The sequence below is a fragment of the Suncus etruscus genome, chromosome 5 (genome assembly GCF_024139225.1).
Source record: "Suncus etruscus isolate mSunEtr1 chromosome 5, mSunEtr1.pri.cur, whole genome shotgun sequence".
Classification (NCBI taxonomy): Eukaryota; Metazoa; Chordata; class Mammalia; order Eulipotyphla; family Soricidae; genus Suncus; species Suncus etruscus.
In genome coordinates this window covers 146,056,176-146,074,324 of record NC_064852.1, presented here as the reverse complement: position 1 = coordinate 146,074,324, position 18,149 = coordinate 146,056,176, and the positions used below count along the sequence as shown (strand labels likewise).

Genomic DNA, 18,149 nt, shown 5'->3' with positions numbered 1-18,149 from the left:
CAGACATCGTCCTGCTCAATAGAGACTTCCCTTAACACTGAGAAGACTTAACAACAACAACCTGCTTACAGGACAGGGCTTCCTGCATTCCCCTTTCATGGTGAGGTGAAATGAGAAGGCACTCCACATCATGACTTCAATGTAGGACATGCAGATTCCAGAATCTTTAATACAGAAACATGAGACCAACAACAGAGACTGTGTGATAAGTGTGTTGGCGCTACGGACAATGTCTTGGAGTGAACGATAACTTTCCTGAGGCCTAGAGCTGGTCTTATGCCAGGAAACTTCAGGGGTAGGATCTCTTTGTATTTAGGCCAAGGCTATTCCTTTCCATGCCTCTCATATTTTGGTGGGCCTATGCAAACAACAATTGCCACTCTAACACCGTTTTTACTGTGCTCCTTTGACTCTAATCCTTAAAACACACCCACTTAAAATTTGAGGTTAACTTAAGCTAATATGCATGTACATGGAAATGTAAAAAATACTATGCCTCTAATGTTTAAGGAGTTACGTAAGTTTGATGGCTTTAGATTGCCTTGTGTGCTGTTAAGAAATATTATAATGTGCTACAATCTGGGGACTTGAGGGAAAATGTAATTGCACATGGATTCTGTTTTATTTATCTTAACTTTCTTTGGTGAAAGTTCAAAGTTAAGATATCAGCAAGGGGACTTCTTTATATAATTATGTTATGGGTGATTGTCCTTCCACTGTAACTTTACCTTATCCTCTTTCTTTGCATCTTTTGTTCTCATAATTCATAATAAAATATGACTCATAGACTTTGGAACAGTGAATTTTGAGCTACAATCTGTATTAGTGATGAATTAATTAGGTATCTGCTCATTGATATATACTTAACAGTCATTGGTATTATTCTCAAAGGAAAGTGAGTTTTAATAGACTCTCTACCTAATTTTTCTTTAGACACTGGCCAAAAGAAGACCCTAGACAAGAAAGATGGGAGAAGAATGTCTTTTCAGAAACCTAAAGGAACTCTGGAATATACTGTAAGTTAAGTGCTTTCCACAAAACTGACTTTGTCTTAAGGTATTTTTCTTTCTGTCTATAAGTTATTTCTGTCTATAAGTTAGCCTGTTAAATGCTGTCCAAAATTTTATGTTTCACTTTCACTTTTGATAACTTAATAATATTTTAGTTGTATTTTAGTATTTTTTTTATAACTTTTATTGTTAAAGAAAGATTATTGCAGAAAATGTAGAGCAGTTGAAAATTTATTGGGAGTCAATGTACCTATGCGACTATAATTTTCTTTAGTGACATTAGACTTTTAGGAAAATATTTAGGTTTTATTGGCTTTTTTGTTTGTTGTGTCTTTGTTTTTGGGTCATATATGGGTTATTCCTGGCTTTGCACTCAGAAATCATTCCAGGCAGGCTCAGCTGGCAGTGGCCATATGGGATGCCAGAGGTCAAACTCAGGTCAGCCACATGCAAGGCAAATGCCCTTCCTGCTATACTATTGCTCCAGTCTCTGAAAATAATTTTTCAGAGAAATAATATTATTATATCTTCAGCAGTGCAAATGATAATGACAAAGACATAAAAATAGGTTGATATTAATTTTAAAGATAAAATCTCATTTATAGATATGGTTTGTTTGCTCTGAAAATACAGCTTTTTTCTGTGTTGTTGAAATAACTCAAATATCTCTGCATTCTGCTTTTCACATTTCTGGTTACTATGGGAAACTAAACTAAGAAGTCAACTTTGGTCTGTGGTATGCTACTTATCTGTTGAATGTAAATACTGTTTCTGTAGATAGTTAACATGTGTTAACACAACCGTTATTTTAACTGATCTTAATTTTGTGGGCTTTTTCAGGGGGTGGTTGCCTTATTTATTATTAAGAAATCAAGTAGCATTTAAAAACTATTTATGCAATGTATCATGAAGTTCCACAGTTTTGGTTTGAATCTTGATTATTTTCCATGACTCCATTAAATTGAGAAAATTAAAACCTTAATCTTTATAATATGTTGCTTGCGCACACACACATCCTGTAGTAGACAGTTTTGAGAATTTTTATTTTGTGGGAAGCACACCCAGCAAATGCTCAGAGCTCACTTCTGGCTCTGTTTAAAAGGTCACCTTTGGTGATGCTCAGGGAATCATATGTGATGCTTGGTATACAACTGTGGCAATACTATCTCTCTCTGATCCAGCAATTTGAAATTTTAAAGTATTTTTTCAAAGGATAGAAACCAAATAATTTAAAGTAGAATTGCATTTATCACCATCAAAAAATACCTCTGCTTAAATAAGCACATTACAGCTCCTCTTCATGATTGAGAAATCAAGAAGTCAATTGAAACGGCAAAAGTATCATGTTGTTATAGCAAAATGAAATCTAAATTTAAGAACCATCATTTGGGGAGAAGGTTATTCCAAAGGGAAATTATTGCTCCTTCATGTTCAGTGCTTTTAGGGAATACTGATGAGGAAAATTATGAGACATCCTACAGGAGGTGTTTGTTTAGATTTGGCTTTTGTTTTTCTACTAGTTTTGTCTATTATGTAAAATTAAGTTCTATTCCCTTTTTCGCACTTTTGTCACCGAGCCATACACCCAGTAGCAAATAAATATGTTTCCTGGTCACACCCACATGGTGCTTATGGATCTACACTCAGGGATCTTTCCTCAGGGATCATTCCTGGTGGTAGATTCAGGAGACTTATGTATGTGCTGGGCTTCAAACCTGGGTTTGTTGCTTACAAGTCATTTGCATTACCTACTGTGTTGCAAGTCAGCCCCTGAAGAGGTTGACTGATGGAGAGATGGAGGATGAGGTCTTTCCCCTCCAGCTCGGAGCACGCGTCTGCCACCCTGACCAGCAGACCGTCTGAGGTGAAACGGTGGGTAAACAGCTCGCAGACAGTCAGGCTTGTGGAAATATTAGCTTTATTCGGTGGACAAGACTGAAGTCCTAAGACTCAGCATAAGTTCCAGCCAAAAGCCTCTCGCCTTCCATAGACCCTAGTTTTTATCCCCCAGAATCAGGTGCCACCCAATGGTGGGACCAGATACCACCCAATGGTGGAAGCAGAATCAGGTAGTACCCTAGAATGGGGGCAAAATGCCAGGTCACACCCTAGGGTAGGGCACAATCACCTATCAGGGTAGGGTCAGTAACATAATAATCCCCTAAAATATTTACATACACAACATACTGCGCAACTTTTGGACTTATATTTTTTACACTAATAAGTTATTATCTTTTATAATGTGAGATAGCTTTATGTGACATTTGTAAAACTTTCAGATATCTTTGTGAAACAGTGATTTTTGTATTCAGAAAATAAGGTATTTCTTAGGATTCTCTTAGAATCAAACATTTAAATCTTATAAGATGCTTACAGTTTTCCTAAAATAATTATAATCTTGACTCAGTGTATTTCCAAACCACCTATATCACCATATTTTATATAATAAAAAATATATGCACACAGAAGCAGAATAATGCCTGAGCATTGCTGGATATGGCCCCAAAACAATAACAAGCAACAAATAAAATAAAATCAGTATGTTTCTGGAAGTTATGTTTTAGAAATAAAGGTATATTGTATAGTTATAAGGTTTTGTAAAATAATGTTTTTATGTTTATGTATTGTATTTTGTAATTGCTTAAGCTAGAGCAGGGGTCCTCAAACTTTTTAAACAGGGGGCCAGTTCACTGTCCCTCAGACCATTGGATGGTCTGGTTATAGTAAAAGCAAAACTTATGAACGAATTTTTATGCACACTGCATATATCTTATTTTGCAATGAAGAAACAAAACAGATACAAATACAATATGTGACCCGCGGTGCATAGTTTGAGGACCATGGAGCTAGAGACTAATATGTAGCATGTTGTATTATAAAACATGTACTTATATGTAAAATATGTACTTAAATATTGATTTAAACTATTTGCTAACAAAACACAAAGATGTTTATATCCCAAAATGAAAAAACTATATTTTGATAAATGTTACATGTGAGATTGGTTTATAGCTATATTAATGGATAATTAAACCTAAGATCTTAGTTTCTATGTTAGTAGATTAAAGTAATATTTAAAATTAAACAAATATTTATTTCCTTTCAACAGGTTGAATCAAGGGATTCTTTGAATAGTATAGCCTTGAAATTTGATACAACGCCAAATGAACTTGTTCAATTAAATAAGTTATTCTCCCGAGCAGTTGTTACTGGACAGGTATCTTTTTCTTAAAGCATTTGTCTTTATAGTAAGAAACCTTCCATTGTAGCATAATTATTAATACAGAAAACTTGAGAAGTATAATTTGTGCATAGTTTGGCCAGTTAGAAAAGAAAATTAACCACTACTTATATTCATAACCTTTTAATACAAATACTGATAAGTTTTAACATAGTTTTAAGGGACATTTAAAAATATTCAAAGTACCACATATCCATGAAAAGTCCAAACATTTTTAAAGATAAAGTATTCTTTATCAGACTTCTATTACCCTTTGCCAGAAGAAGCCACAGTTATGAGTAATATTATATTCAACTTAAAAAATTTTTTCTGTCACCGTTGAAAACTGGTCTGTTTAAACAGTTTGATATCAGACTATCATGTGTATGTAGTGGGTGTTGTTTTGATTGATAAATTATATTTAAGGCACAGTAAACTTGAGAAAGTTTTTGCCTGCTTGCTACTGTAGACTTTGCCATACTGAACACTTGTTTAGCCCCTTTCCTTTAAATGCAATAATTTCTATAGGATAAAGTTCTAGAAAAATAGATGAGTCTGCTGATAGTTTTTATCATGCATGCTAAGTTGTTCATGCTAAATTGTGCATACTTAATTGTGGTCGCTATTGCCAAATTATCCTTTAAGAAGAATATCCATAGTAAATGAATAAAGCTATTTCCCTACCCTATCTGACAATATATGTTATCAAACTTGTCTAAATTTCATATTTTGACCTTCCTAGAATGATCATCATAGCATTTATTCGTTTAATTTGAGACATCATCTGTTTATGAACATTGTAGAGTATGCCTGAAACTTCGTGTGGATATATCCTTTCAGGTTTTATATGTCCCAGATCCTGACTATGTCTCCAGTGTTGAGAGCTCGCCATCTATAAGCCCTGTAAGCCCTCTATCACCAACATCATCGGAGGCTGAAATCGATAAGGCCACTGTAAGTGTCACCACTTTCGAGATTGCTATGAAGAAACCTTGCTAGCAGCAATTACTTCTTTTCTCACTCTGATCATGATTAAATTGAAATGTTACCGTTGACTTTTGTACATTTCATTTTTCAAAGTGAAACTTTTTAAAATGAAATCAAATAGTTAAAATTGACATATTCTTAGTAGTGGTTCAAAGATAGTCATCAACTCTCCTGTAAATGCCTTAATTTATTGGTATAATGGAATAATTTCATGAAGAAATTTTGCCTAATGAACTTTAGTTTTTCATGATAGGAAGTTTGCACTCAGTATATTTTATTTTATTTGGATTTGGGGCCACACCTTGCAGCTCTTAACTCTTAATTCTGCTGTTGTAGTCAGAAACCATTCCTGGCTGGTCTCAGGGAACCATATGCAGTTCCAGGTATCAAACCCGGGTCGGCGAGCATCTTCCCCACTGTGCTATCTTTCCAGCCCTTAAATGCAATTTTAGCCTATCAACCACCAACTTTTTGTTTGTTTTGTTTTTTTGTTTTTGGGTGGGGGGGCACACCCGGCTGCACTCAGGTGTTACTCCTGGTTCTGCACTTAGAAAATCACCCCTGGCAGGCTCAGGGGACCAGATGGGCTGCCAGGTTGGCTGAGTGCAAGACAAATATCCTACTGCTGTGTTATCACTCCAGCCCCCCAAACACCAACTTTTAAATGAGCTCATCTTCGACATAATTGCTTTATAAAGATTTATTGTCATCTTAGTGATTCTTAAGGTAATTTCATGTCATTAATAATGGATTTGTGTAGCATTTTAAGAAATTAATTTTCTTTTTTAAGTAACATTAACAAATGAATTTCAAGTAACCATATTTCAATGTTCATTAAAACCTCTCTTATAGGAATTAATATTTTGTGTCTTTCCTATGTAAGTTAATGCTGATTCTATTTTTTCCCATTTCATAAATAGACTTAGTGTGTTTCTATGTAAAAAAAATTCCTTCCTTCAATGCCAGGGCTCCCGTGGCATATTCTCTTTGTTGCTTTGCAGGCTTTTGGAGACAGCCTTGCTTTAACTCAACTTACACTCAGCGCTTAGCTAATAAATGACAAACTGATAACAAAATCCAAACTTACTTTAGTTAATTGGCCTACAAACTAGGCATTTTTTTGGTTTGTGAACTCTGACAACAGAAAAGCTTCCCTTTACGAAGTGAAGTGCATGCATTTGTTGATAATTACCTTTCTCCTTAGCCAGTAAATTCTTTCTGTCTGTATATTTCTAAGTTTGTTTAAAAATAGAGGAGCCTTTTATAAAGGTTTGTTGAATTTTTCTCATGAGTATAGCAACAATTTATTTAGATTGCAGGCCCAGGAAAGGAACATAAATATCATGCTATTTACTTTTATCTCAGATTAAGTAGAAACTAGTTCTTATGACAGATTATGCCTGGTCAGATTATATAAGAATATTTTCTTAATCAGAAACAGGCTATTTTCCCATGGGGCTTACCAAAGATAGGTACTCATTTATAAAAATGACAGAGGCAAGCAGTTTAACCTTAGGTTAATTTAGCAGGTGTTCAAAATTTTAAAGGAGACTTCTATAAACTAGACTGGAATAGAAGAGGAAGGTATAGCAGATGGTCCTTCTGGTATGAAGGAAATGAAGAAACAAATCAAGGTGATAGGCAGGACCAAATGGCACCAAGTACATGGGCTGGGTGCAGGAGGTGGGGAAAGATGAGGGAGCCCAGATTTGTGAAGTGGACTGTGGGAAAGATATTGGTACCTTGGTTATAGTCATGGCGTATTATCATATTTTGAAGAGTGAAAATACAAAACAGTTGTATCAATTCAATAAATGTTCTTAAAAGGCTAGACTGTAACATCTTATCTGACTCCAAATCAGGGGCTAGGAGAGGAGATTACTGGGTCTTTTAGTTTTCCTGTAAAAGTGCCTATAAATTGGCTTTATTGGAAAGCATCATTTCAAAAATAGGGGAGTGCTGAAGCTCTGAGTCTAAAGAGTAACAAAGCCAGGCTACCTCCTATGCCAAACTGCCCTTGGTTCATTTGCATTGTATATGTAAAGAAATGGAGAATGAAGATGAATTAATTTACAGTGCTTCTGCTGCTCTGAAAATTGACCCAAGAACTGGTCTCTAATGTTATGCATATATGAGTAAATTCTTTCACTCTGAGATTAATCCAGGAAAGGGGTAAAAAACATTCCTTTCACTCTGGAATTTGATTTCACTCGACTGCCATCACCTGCTATCTGATAGTGAAGATCCTTACGAGAACTTTATGGAAGGAATAAATTTATTAAATTAAGTTGTTTTTTTTTTTTACTTTTAAACTATATTCATTGCTGAATTCCAAGATTCAGTGCTGTTATTGTCTGTGTGTTTCAAGTTCTTATATCTCTATTACAATGACTGTTTTTTACTGTTTAGTCTTTATAGTCTTTCATATTTATATTAGTCTCTAAATTTATATTTGTCTTCATTCTGAGTCTTGTAATAATAGGAGTCATTGAATTTAATTTATATTTGTGTTATGTTAATTAAAATTCTATTTAATGTTTCTACAGTATGTATTCCCTCTAATTTTTAGAGCTATTAGAACTGACGTTTCTGATATTTAGACATACAAATAGTCAATTTTCCCTTTTTCCCTATGCTTATTGGTAAACAGTAAAGTGAGAGTGAATGAATAGTAGCTAAGTTAATTCTGTGTCAGGTATAATAATTAAAATTATTAATAGGTCAACTTCAAACTTCAAAGAGAAATATTCTGTCTGATTGTATTTGTTTTCATCTCTCATACTTAACATGGAATCTTTGTGGACCCCTTCTACACCAGTCTCTACCTTTTTCCCTCCTTTGAGCAGTAGACTTTTAGATTGACTAAAGAAAATTTTTATCATCCAGTATGGACTTATAAGGAATTGGAAAGCCTCTGAGAAAGTATTTCAAGCAAAGATTACAAGGTCATTATTAGCCGTTTTACATCATGCAGAAGATTTAGCACTGGGACTGTGAATTCCAAGAGACACATGATATAGAAACCTTTAAGTGAAATCCATTACTTTTAAATTTAAAAATATAAGCAAAAACGTAGTTCAGCCCCAGGCATGTTCATAACTTTGTCCACATTTGCACACACAGATATTTTTAAATCACTTTATAATTATTATAAAGATCACAGGTGATTTTTATGAACACCATTCCTTCAAATTATCATGAGAGGGTCTTGTTTGTTAGTGTGTTAATTAAAATGATATATATATGTATGTTTGTAGGAATGTAAATATCAATAAAATGTTTGATAACTTGATAAACTTTTATAATTCTGCCTTATTTTAGTAAATACAATTCAGAATTTTTCTGAGTAAAAAACTGGTTTACTATGTGCATAGCCCATTGCACAAAAACTAGAAAGATCCTGTGATCTAAGTAATTAATATTTGATATAGTGATATTGATAAACACATAATAGCTTGAGTTTTTTAAAAGGACCTTCTAGTAAATAGTTCTGAATTTCTAGGTGTAGTATATATATGTACTCATCTAATTGGTACTTTTGATTCCTGAGAGTAAATTATCAAAATCATTGATTTCATTTATAAGCAATGAGGAGAAAAAGTATGGGGGATATAATTTTCAACATTTTTCAGGTTCATATGCATCCACCTCCATTTAAAATAATGATAGATGTTTAAACTCTTTGAGATATCTTCGTTGAATATGATTATAAAAGGGCCATTATTCTCTATATATTAAAACATAAATTTTGGTCTAGAATAAGATGAGAAAGAACAGTTCCCATTGGGAAAAATTAAATTCATTTTGCTTTGATATAAATGTGTTTATTTTTATTTTGTTCTCAAAAGTGCCTTATTTTTTTTTTCTTTCTCTGGAAGAATCCTGACGTCCAACCCAAAGATGACACTCCTTCATCTACTGTTGCTGGCATCCGACCTGCGCGTGTTGTATCATCAACTTCTGAGGAGGAAGAAGCATTTACTGAAAAATTTCTTAAAATTAACTGCAAATACATTACCAATGGAAAGGTAATGAGTGAGACTTTGAAAATATGTTGTTTATTCTAAAAATAATTTTTTTCTGAAAACTGTTGTTTTTCTGAAAAAAAAAATGACAACTGGCAATTTTATTTTAAGTCATCAACAGCAGCAAATGTTTGATTATTTGAGAGAAATATTGGTGGAACTTTATGTTAATATAGGTCTTGCTCTCATAACATAATCTGGTGGTCTGCTACAAATAATAGGCTATAAGTGAATTTAGTACAATGACATACAGCTGATTTGCTGGTGGTAGAATATTTTTTATAGCTGATTAAAAAGAAAGACCACTTCTGGGCTTAGACTTAGAATATCACACAAATAGGAAACTGCTGTTCTTTATTGAATACTCACTATATGTTAAAAATCATAAGCAATGTTTTAACAGTTCTATCAATTCAGAATAATATTGTGAAATACACAATCTGTTCCTTCTTCATAGGGGAAAAAAATCAAACAAGGTTGCAAAAGATTTTAAGGTATTTTCAGTTTTAATGTGATGACCAGAATTCAAACCCAGTTTTACGTCTGTTTCATCTATGCTACGTTGCTGTTTTTCTAAAGCAAAAGGCATATAATTGGGAAAGCAAATAGAGTAAAGTAAAACAGATGCAGAAATAAGCTCCAAGCTATTGCTTAGAAAGCAACCATGACATGCTATTTACTTACTTTTTGAAGTCATAGGACACTCATTTTGTAGTCATAATTCAGAAATTTTGACTCTTGACACTACAGGTGCTTAATACTAGATAATTTCCCCAGATACTATTTTACCTATATCTTGATCTTGATATTATATTTTTATTCAATTAAAAGTACTTTCTCTTTAGTTTTTCATGTTGCCCCTGGACTAGTCAAGAATTGTTTTATTGGAGCCCAAGTGACAGCACAGTGGTAGGGCATTTGCCTTTCACGCAGCCAACCCTGGATGTACTCTGGTTTGATTCTCAGCATCCCATCTGGTCCCCTGAGCCTAACAGGATTGATTTCTGAATGCAGAGCCAGGAGTAAACCCTGAGCACCACCGAGTGTGACCCAACCCCCACCCCAAATAAAAGAATTGTTTTATTGGGACGGGGTCGATAGCACAGGGGTAGGGTTTGCCTTGCACACGGCTGACCCACATTCAATCTTCAGCATCCCATATGGTCCCTCCAGCTGCCAGGAATAACTTCTGAGTGCAGAGCCAGGAGTCACCCCTGAGCAATGCCAGTTGTGGGCCTTCCCCCGAAAAAAGAATTCTTTTATTTTGTTTGCATGGTAATTAGGATTTTTGGTTTGGGGTTTTTTTTTTTTTTTTTTTTTTTTTTTTTGGTTGGTTTCTGGGCGACATCAGGTGGCATTCAGGGGTTACTCTTGGCTCTGGGATGCCAGGGATTGAACCCAGGTCTGTTTTGGGTCAACCATATGCAAGGAAAACACCTTACCACTGTTACTCCAACCCCTAATTGGGGATTTTCTGATGGTCTATTTGTTCCTAATTTCTAGTGTTATTTCTATATGTTAGAGTATACTTATTATAATCTGATTATCTCTTGAGATTGTTAAAGGAATACAAATACTGCTGCAACTAGTATTTTGAAGGCTTAATTTATTAAAAATGATAGTGAAAAAATAGCAAAAGATATTGAAATATCTTTATAATTGAGGGTTCCTCAAGAATTTTAAAATCATTCCTGAGCACATAACATTCCTGTTTTCTGTCTCATGCCATTTCTTTTTCTTTTTCTTTTTTCTTTTTGTGGTTTTTGGGTCACACCCGGAAGTGCTCAGGGGTTATTCCTGGCTCCAGGCTCAGAAATTGCTCCTGGCAGGCACGGGGGACCATATGGGACCCCGGAATTCGAACCTATGACATCCTGCATGAAAGGCAAATGCCTTACCTCCATGCTATCTCTCCGGGCCCCCCCCTTTGTGTGTGTGTGTGTGTGTGTGTGTGTGTGTGTGTGTGTGATGCCATTTCTTAAGAGAAGTCTTCTTTGATGCCTTTTTCATATATGCTTTTCTTGTAGCTAATTCAAATTCTTAGATCAATGAGTTTTTCATTTTCATCAAGTTTGGAAGTTTCTGGTGCTATTCCTTTAAATATTTTTCACCATCTCTTTTATGGAGATCTCCAATTAGACATATTTTAAACTGATTAATATTGTGTTTTGCTGATATACTTTTTTGTTTTCCCCTCTATTTTCATTTCAGAAAATTTTGATGTATCTACAAGATCATCTATAGGTCTTTTGTTTCTACCATGGAGTATTTGCTGTTAATTTTTTACAATGTATATTTTTAATCTATATAAGTTTAGATACCTCTCTGTCCTTATTTTTGTACACAGTTTTCTGTATTCTTAACAGATATAGCTATATTGATTACTTTAATTTTCCTACCAATTCTTTTATCTGTCTCACTTCTCTATCTGTTGATGTTAACTGATTTATCTTATTGTTGTGGGTCACTTTCTTTCTGCAGATCTTGTAAATTTCAGTTTAATGCTGGGCATCATAAATTTTATCTTCTGGGGTACTACATATTGCATATATTGTACATATGTGTTGGTTTTATTGACTGTGACACAGTTCTTTCTTAGAAATTGTTTGATCCTTTTAGTGATTGTTTTGTTAGGTAATATCCAAGCAGTTTTAAGAATATACCTAATTTCCCCATTTAATAGAATAATACCTTTTTAGGTATTTTGGAGATTCTGTATGTCCCAATATTTTGGTTTGTTTCTGGATAACAAGAACACTGAACTCTCTCTGACTCTCTTAGCCTTAGTGTTTGTTTTGCTTGATCCTTTTGAATATTTTTAAAAGATGCTTCTAAACATTTGCCATTCACATAGGTACTCATCATATCAGTGCTCAACAGGAAGGTGTCCGAAGGGACTTTTTAGATCTTGTATACTGGGGAGTGCTTATCTGCCTATTCATTCTTTTACTTACAACCCAACAACTCTTCATTCAGAATATAATCAATTAGAGTTCATCTTCATTGTTTTTGTTTTCCCCTAATTCAGGTATCACTGCCTGGCATTCAAAACTCTGAAAAAAAGTTACTTCATGTAACCAACAGCAGGTTTAGGAATGACCTGAAACCTGAATGAGTATTTTTTTTTTGGCAGGGTGGGGGTAGGGGAAAGGTGGGCAGCTTATTTTTTGTTGTGGTTGGATTTTGTTGGAATGTACTTTTGTTGAAACCTAGTTCTATTAGTGCTAAGCATGAATAAAACGATTGGAAGAGATACTTTTTCATAAAGTAATCTGTTCTACCTATACGTTGATTGTAGTAAAGAATATTTTAAAAAGACAGAGGGGCTGGAGCAATAGCACAGTGGGGAGGGCTTTTGGCTTATATGTGGTTCACCCAGGTTTGATCCCTGGCATCTCATATGGTTCCCTTAGCACCACCAGGAGTAATTTCTGAGCACAGAGCCAGGAGTAACCAATCCCTGAGCACCACTGGGTTTGACTTATAAATAAATGATTATTATATTTTACATTATAAATATAAAAATAATTTTAATGATTAAATTTACAATGAGCTAAAAAGTGAAAAAAAATGTATCAGTTCTCTGTTGGAATGGGATCCTGGATCATAGTCATTAATATTTTACTGTTTCCAGAAATACTCTAATATAAACAGCGACATTATTTTACAAATAGACATTTTTCCTAACATAATTTCCCAACAGAGTAATTTGATAATCGTACAAACAGTATTAGAATTTGTTCTGAAGATAAATATTTGCTTCAATTTAATAAAGGACTTGGGGATAAAAGGATTCTCTAATTGGTAATCTCTTACAGAAGGTTCTAACTCCTAATCATATTTTTATAGATATACACACAAATACATGAGAGATTTAACAAATAATGAAATGAAAATGCTTTACTATGTGGTTATGATATAAAATAAAATGGGAAAGTTTTAGTATTTTTTGTGAATTTTTTTATAAATCTTTATTTAAGCACCATGATTACAAGCATGTTTATATTTGGGTTTCAGTTATAAACAGAATATTGCCCCATCACCAGTGCAACATTCCCACCACCAATGCCCCCCTCTTTCCTCACTCCTGCCCATATTCCTGACAGTTATTCTACTTCTCTCATTATTTAACATTGTCATGTTAATTGTTAGTGTAGTTATTTCCCTAACAGAGTTCACCACTCTTTGTGGTAAGCTTCAAATTGTGAGCTGGTCCTTCCAGCCCTTAACTCTATTGTCTCTGGGCCGTATTACAATAATGTCTTTAATTTTTCTTAAAACCCAGAGATGAGTGAGACGATTCTCTCTCCCTCTCCCTCTCCCTCTCCCTCTCCCTCTCTCTCTCTCTCTCTCTCTCTCTCTCTCTCTCTCTCTCTCTCTCTCTCTTTCTTTCTCTCTCTCCCTCTCTCCCTCTCCCCCTCTCTCCCCCCCCACTCTGGCTTATTTCACTTAACATAATAGATTCCATGTACATCGACATATAGGAAAATTTCATGACCTCATCTCTCCTGACGGCTACAGAATATTCTCTTCAGATCTGGTTTCTCTTCAGATTGCATCAATCTTTCGCCTTTTGTAAATTTTTATGCAGAATTTTTTTTTCATAGTCAACTCTGGACTTATGGACACTTCAGATAATTCCAGCTAAATAGAAAAGATGATGCAGCAGAGGAAAAAATGACAAGAAATGAGCAGTTCATCTTTCCACTTACATTCAATTAAGTGAATTCATGGAAAGTTACAGCAGGTTGGATAGTCTTGACTTGAAAACCCTTCTAAAATAAGCAGAAGCACCCTTTTGAGGACATTTTCAAATTATTTCTAAAGCAACACTGCAAAGATGATCATTCTAACAAGCATAGCAAATAAAAAAACATTTATGAATGGAAGCAAATATCTATGATATACCTAGTAGTCAACCCTTTATGAAAATATTCTAAAGTTCAACCTATTTATAATGTTGGTGAATGAAAAGGTCAGCATTGAAAACTAAAACTCAGTTACAATTTATAAAACCATGAATGATCTGAAATCTTTTAGAAAGACTAAAATTTGCTTTCCTTACTGATGCTTTCCTTTCCTTCTTTAGCCTGTTCTAAATGCTTACTAGTCTTTTTAAAATTAATTTCTCCATTTGCATTATAGACATGTGACAAAAGATGATATGAATGACAACCTTTTGAGCTATTTTCCACCATATGCACTACACTCAATGTTATATTTCTTGTCTTTTTTTTTTTTTTGGTTTTTGGGTCACACCCGGCGGTGCTCAGGGGTTACTCCTGGCTGTCTGCTCAGAAATAGCTCCTGGCAGGCACGGGGGACCATATGGGACACCGGGATTCGAACCAACCACCTTTGGTCTTGGATCGGCTGCTTGCAAGGCAAATGCCACTGTGCTATCTCTCCGGGCCCATATTTCTTGTCTTACCTCTTGCAATTTAAATGTCTGCAGCTTGATCATCTGTTATTGACCTGAGTTGCTGTATGAAAGACCGATACAAACTGATACATATGAATTTATTTGAAATATTAATAGTAACCTGATTTGGTAATGGCTTATATAAAGTTACTCCTTATTTAGGTAGACCATAACTTGAAGTTAAAGAAGTGTTAAAGTCTTAGATCACTTTTTTTTTCCCTAGCAAAACCCACTCATACACACCCATATTTTTATTTTCAGGTATTATGGAATTACTAACTAGAGGATATTTGATTATTATCTTGAATATCTGCTTTTATTCTTCTTGTAGTTGGATGGGAATTTTGGTCCTTTCTTTTTAACTTTGTCAAAAATAATATTAAAGAGGCCAGCGCAGTGGCACAGTGGTATGGTGTTTGCCTTGCATGGTTCAATCCCCTGACATCCCATTAAATCCACCAAGCCAGGAGCAATTTCTGAGCGCATAGCCAGGAGTAACCCCTGAGCGTCACTGGGTTTGGCCCAAAACCCAATAATAATAATAATAATAATAATAATAATAATAATAATAATAATAATAATAAAGATATAAGTTTTATGTTCTTAAATCAGGTAACTTTAAAGAGTTGCCTATATACTTAGGCAAAAGAGTATATAGTCCCAAACTTAAGCAGGATTTACATTTTCTTGTCTTAATAACTTCAGAAAAAAAGATAAGACAACCTTACAGTATTAACTCATTGGTTATTTTTAGGTGTTTGACTCTCAGCCTTTATACTCTCAGTTAAGTGGGATTAAGGAAGTTTGATACCAGAGATGGAATGATTATAGTTTGTTACTCAGATGTGAATTATCATAAAAATGTACCCAGGTTTTGATTCTTGATTCTCCTGCCACTTATAACTGCAGTATTCATTAGTAGGGCAAGTTACTTGATATCTCTCAGCTATAGTTTCCCTGTCTGTATACTTACCTAACTGAACTACCTGAGAAATAAATGAATAATCCACAAATAGTTTAATACATGCAAAGCTGTCAATAATTGCTATCTAATATGAGTGGACTTTGATTCGTGTGGGCTTCAATTTCCTTATTTGTAAAACAAGAGGTATGGACTCTTTGTATTTCACTATTTATATAATCACTTCTCATGATTATATTAATATTATTCTGTACCTTAAATAAAGATCTTGTCTAATAAATTTTACAGATGAAGAAATGGAAGCTTAGCAACTTGACTCACTCAAGATCACATAGCTAGGTAGGAGCATAGTCAAATGAAGACAGATTTCTTTTTGAAAAGATATTTAAAAGAAATCATGTTATTTCCCTTTCAAAAATGATTGACTTATCAACACAGACTTTATGAAACTTGCATTATATCTGGGAAACTATATTTGGTATCTGTAGTGAGGGAACATCACAGGAAGAAGTTGAAAATTTATGTAAGACATAGCTTATGCCTTGAAAAAACTTTACATTCCCTTCTTATGCCATAGTTCCTGAAATGACTCATGATTTTACTGAGTCTGCCAATTTTGATTTCCTGATTTGATTGTTTTAGGGTGATATTCTTTGTACTAACTTCTACTAGAAGGATACATTTATGGAGAATGTCCAGGTTTTCTTAAAAATTTGTCATGATAATGCTAGTGCTTGAATGTTGTAATTTTAGATTGTAGATATTACGATATCAGAAGAAAATAAGCATAGCTAGAATACTTTTTGAACTTGTTGAAGATTAAATATTATTTTCTTTTCTCATCTTAGGGTACAGTCAGTGGTGTGCTGCTAGTCACACCAAATAATATAATGTTTGATCCACATAAAACTGACCCCTTGGTTCAAGAAAATGGCTGTGAGGAATATGGCATCATGTGTCCCATGGAAGAGGTGATGTCAGCTGCAATGTACAGAGAAATTTTGGATAGCAAAATAAAGGAATCCTTACCCATGTAAGAGTGGAATTTTTATGCCTTTGCAAATTTATTGCATCTGGATAATTGACCTTGGTCTAATATTCTTTAACTATATTTTTGTTTTGTTTAAGCTGCTTTTCATTTTGTCAGTGAGGAAAATTTATACGTAGGATTAGATTATTCGTAGTCAACAAGTATAGTTTAGAATTGTTTTAGATGCATGTTAATATATTCGGTCAGACAACTAATTATTATAAAGTAACTTTATGGCATTTATTTAATTTTAATGTTTCCAGCACTTTTTTCAGCTTTGAGCTACAACTTTCAAAATTAGAAATTATTATTATAGGTAATTATAACACAGACAATCAAGAGCAGTTTTCACATTTTCTTTGAAATACCTTAAGAGTTGGGTGGATGATTTGAGAAGCTATAATAAGCAATAACAGAAATCACACAAAGAAGAAAAGCCTGACATTACTATAGCTAGAGCACCAGCCTTACTTTTGATTTATATGTGTGCCCAATTTTCCCTCAATGGTATAAAATATAAGAGAGAAACCCAAAATTAGCACAAAGAATTCAAGCTTTGGATATACTGGTTAAGTTTTTTTGTGTGATACAGCTATAAGATGTAGAGCTACAGACATGTCAGTACAGCCTAAAAATATTCTGCTTGACTAGTAGAATCATCAGAGGGGAAAAATAGTAAATTAAATTAAAAGTAGACAAGATACAGAAAGAAAAATGGCATGCAGTAGTAAAGAGCTCCGCCATCCCTCCATCTATTACAGGCTTCTCTTTAACTAGCAACGAGTTTGTATTCTGTATACAATATATTTTGTTTACATATACATATAAAACCTGTATACATATATATAGATATAAAAAACCTTGAGTGATGGTGATGACTTTTAAAATTAACCCATGTGGCAAAGACTGCTTCCAGAGCAAAAATATAGGCAGATATTTTTGTCTAAAACAGACTCATGAGCTGTTCAGATGCCTGTGGTAAAACAAAATCTCCCATTCTAAAAGTACACTGTATCTGTACTTTTCCACCCAAGGATATACTGACTCGATAAACTCATCATTACAAGTACATATATAATTACTAGAATATAAAATAGTTATTTTTTTTATAAAGAATCATTCAAAGTTAGTTTTAATTAGGGGCTGGTGGCACAAGCGGTAAGGTGTCTGCCTTGCACCTCTGCTAGTGTAGGACGGACTGCTGTTCAATCCCCTGGAGTTCAATATGGTCCCCCAAACCAGGAGCGACTTCTTAGCGCATAGCCAGGAGTAACCCCTGAGCATCACCGGGTGTGGCTCAAAAACAAAAACAAACAAACAAAAAGCTAGTTTCAATTAATGAAATGTTACTGCAGTGACTTGAGGAGGAGACAAAGGTGAAGAAATGAAATATTCAATGACAAGAGAAAAGAGATTTTACTTCTGTATATATATATATATAGTCAGTCATCAGTAAGAATCCTTTGACCTGTTTTCTCATTTTATTATAATACAAAAGATATATTCTGGGTTTCTCTTGCACTGAATGAACTA

General features: G+C 34.2%; 1 protein-coding gene across 2 annotated transcripts in view; it reads left to right on the top strand.

Moving 5' to 3' along the window:
* Window positions 1-18,149, top strand: part of OXR1 (oxidation resistance 1) — a 363,437-nt gene that overhangs the window by 305,220 nt on the left and 40,068 nt on the right. For both annotated transcript variants that reach the window (XM_049773869.1, XM_049773868.1), the window contains exons 3-7: window positions 934-1,016; window positions 4,120-4,227; window positions 5,071-5,184; window positions 9,096-9,245; window positions 16,435-16,619. In XM_049773869.1, the coding sequence (XP_049629826.1) occupies window positions 934-1,016; window positions 4,120-4,227; window positions 5,071-5,184; window positions 9,096-9,245; window positions 16,435-16,619 (640 nt within the window). The remainder of the gene's footprint in view (window positions 1-933; window positions 1,017-4,119; window positions 4,228-5,070; window positions 5,185-9,095; window positions 9,246-16,434; window positions 16,620-18,149) is intronic.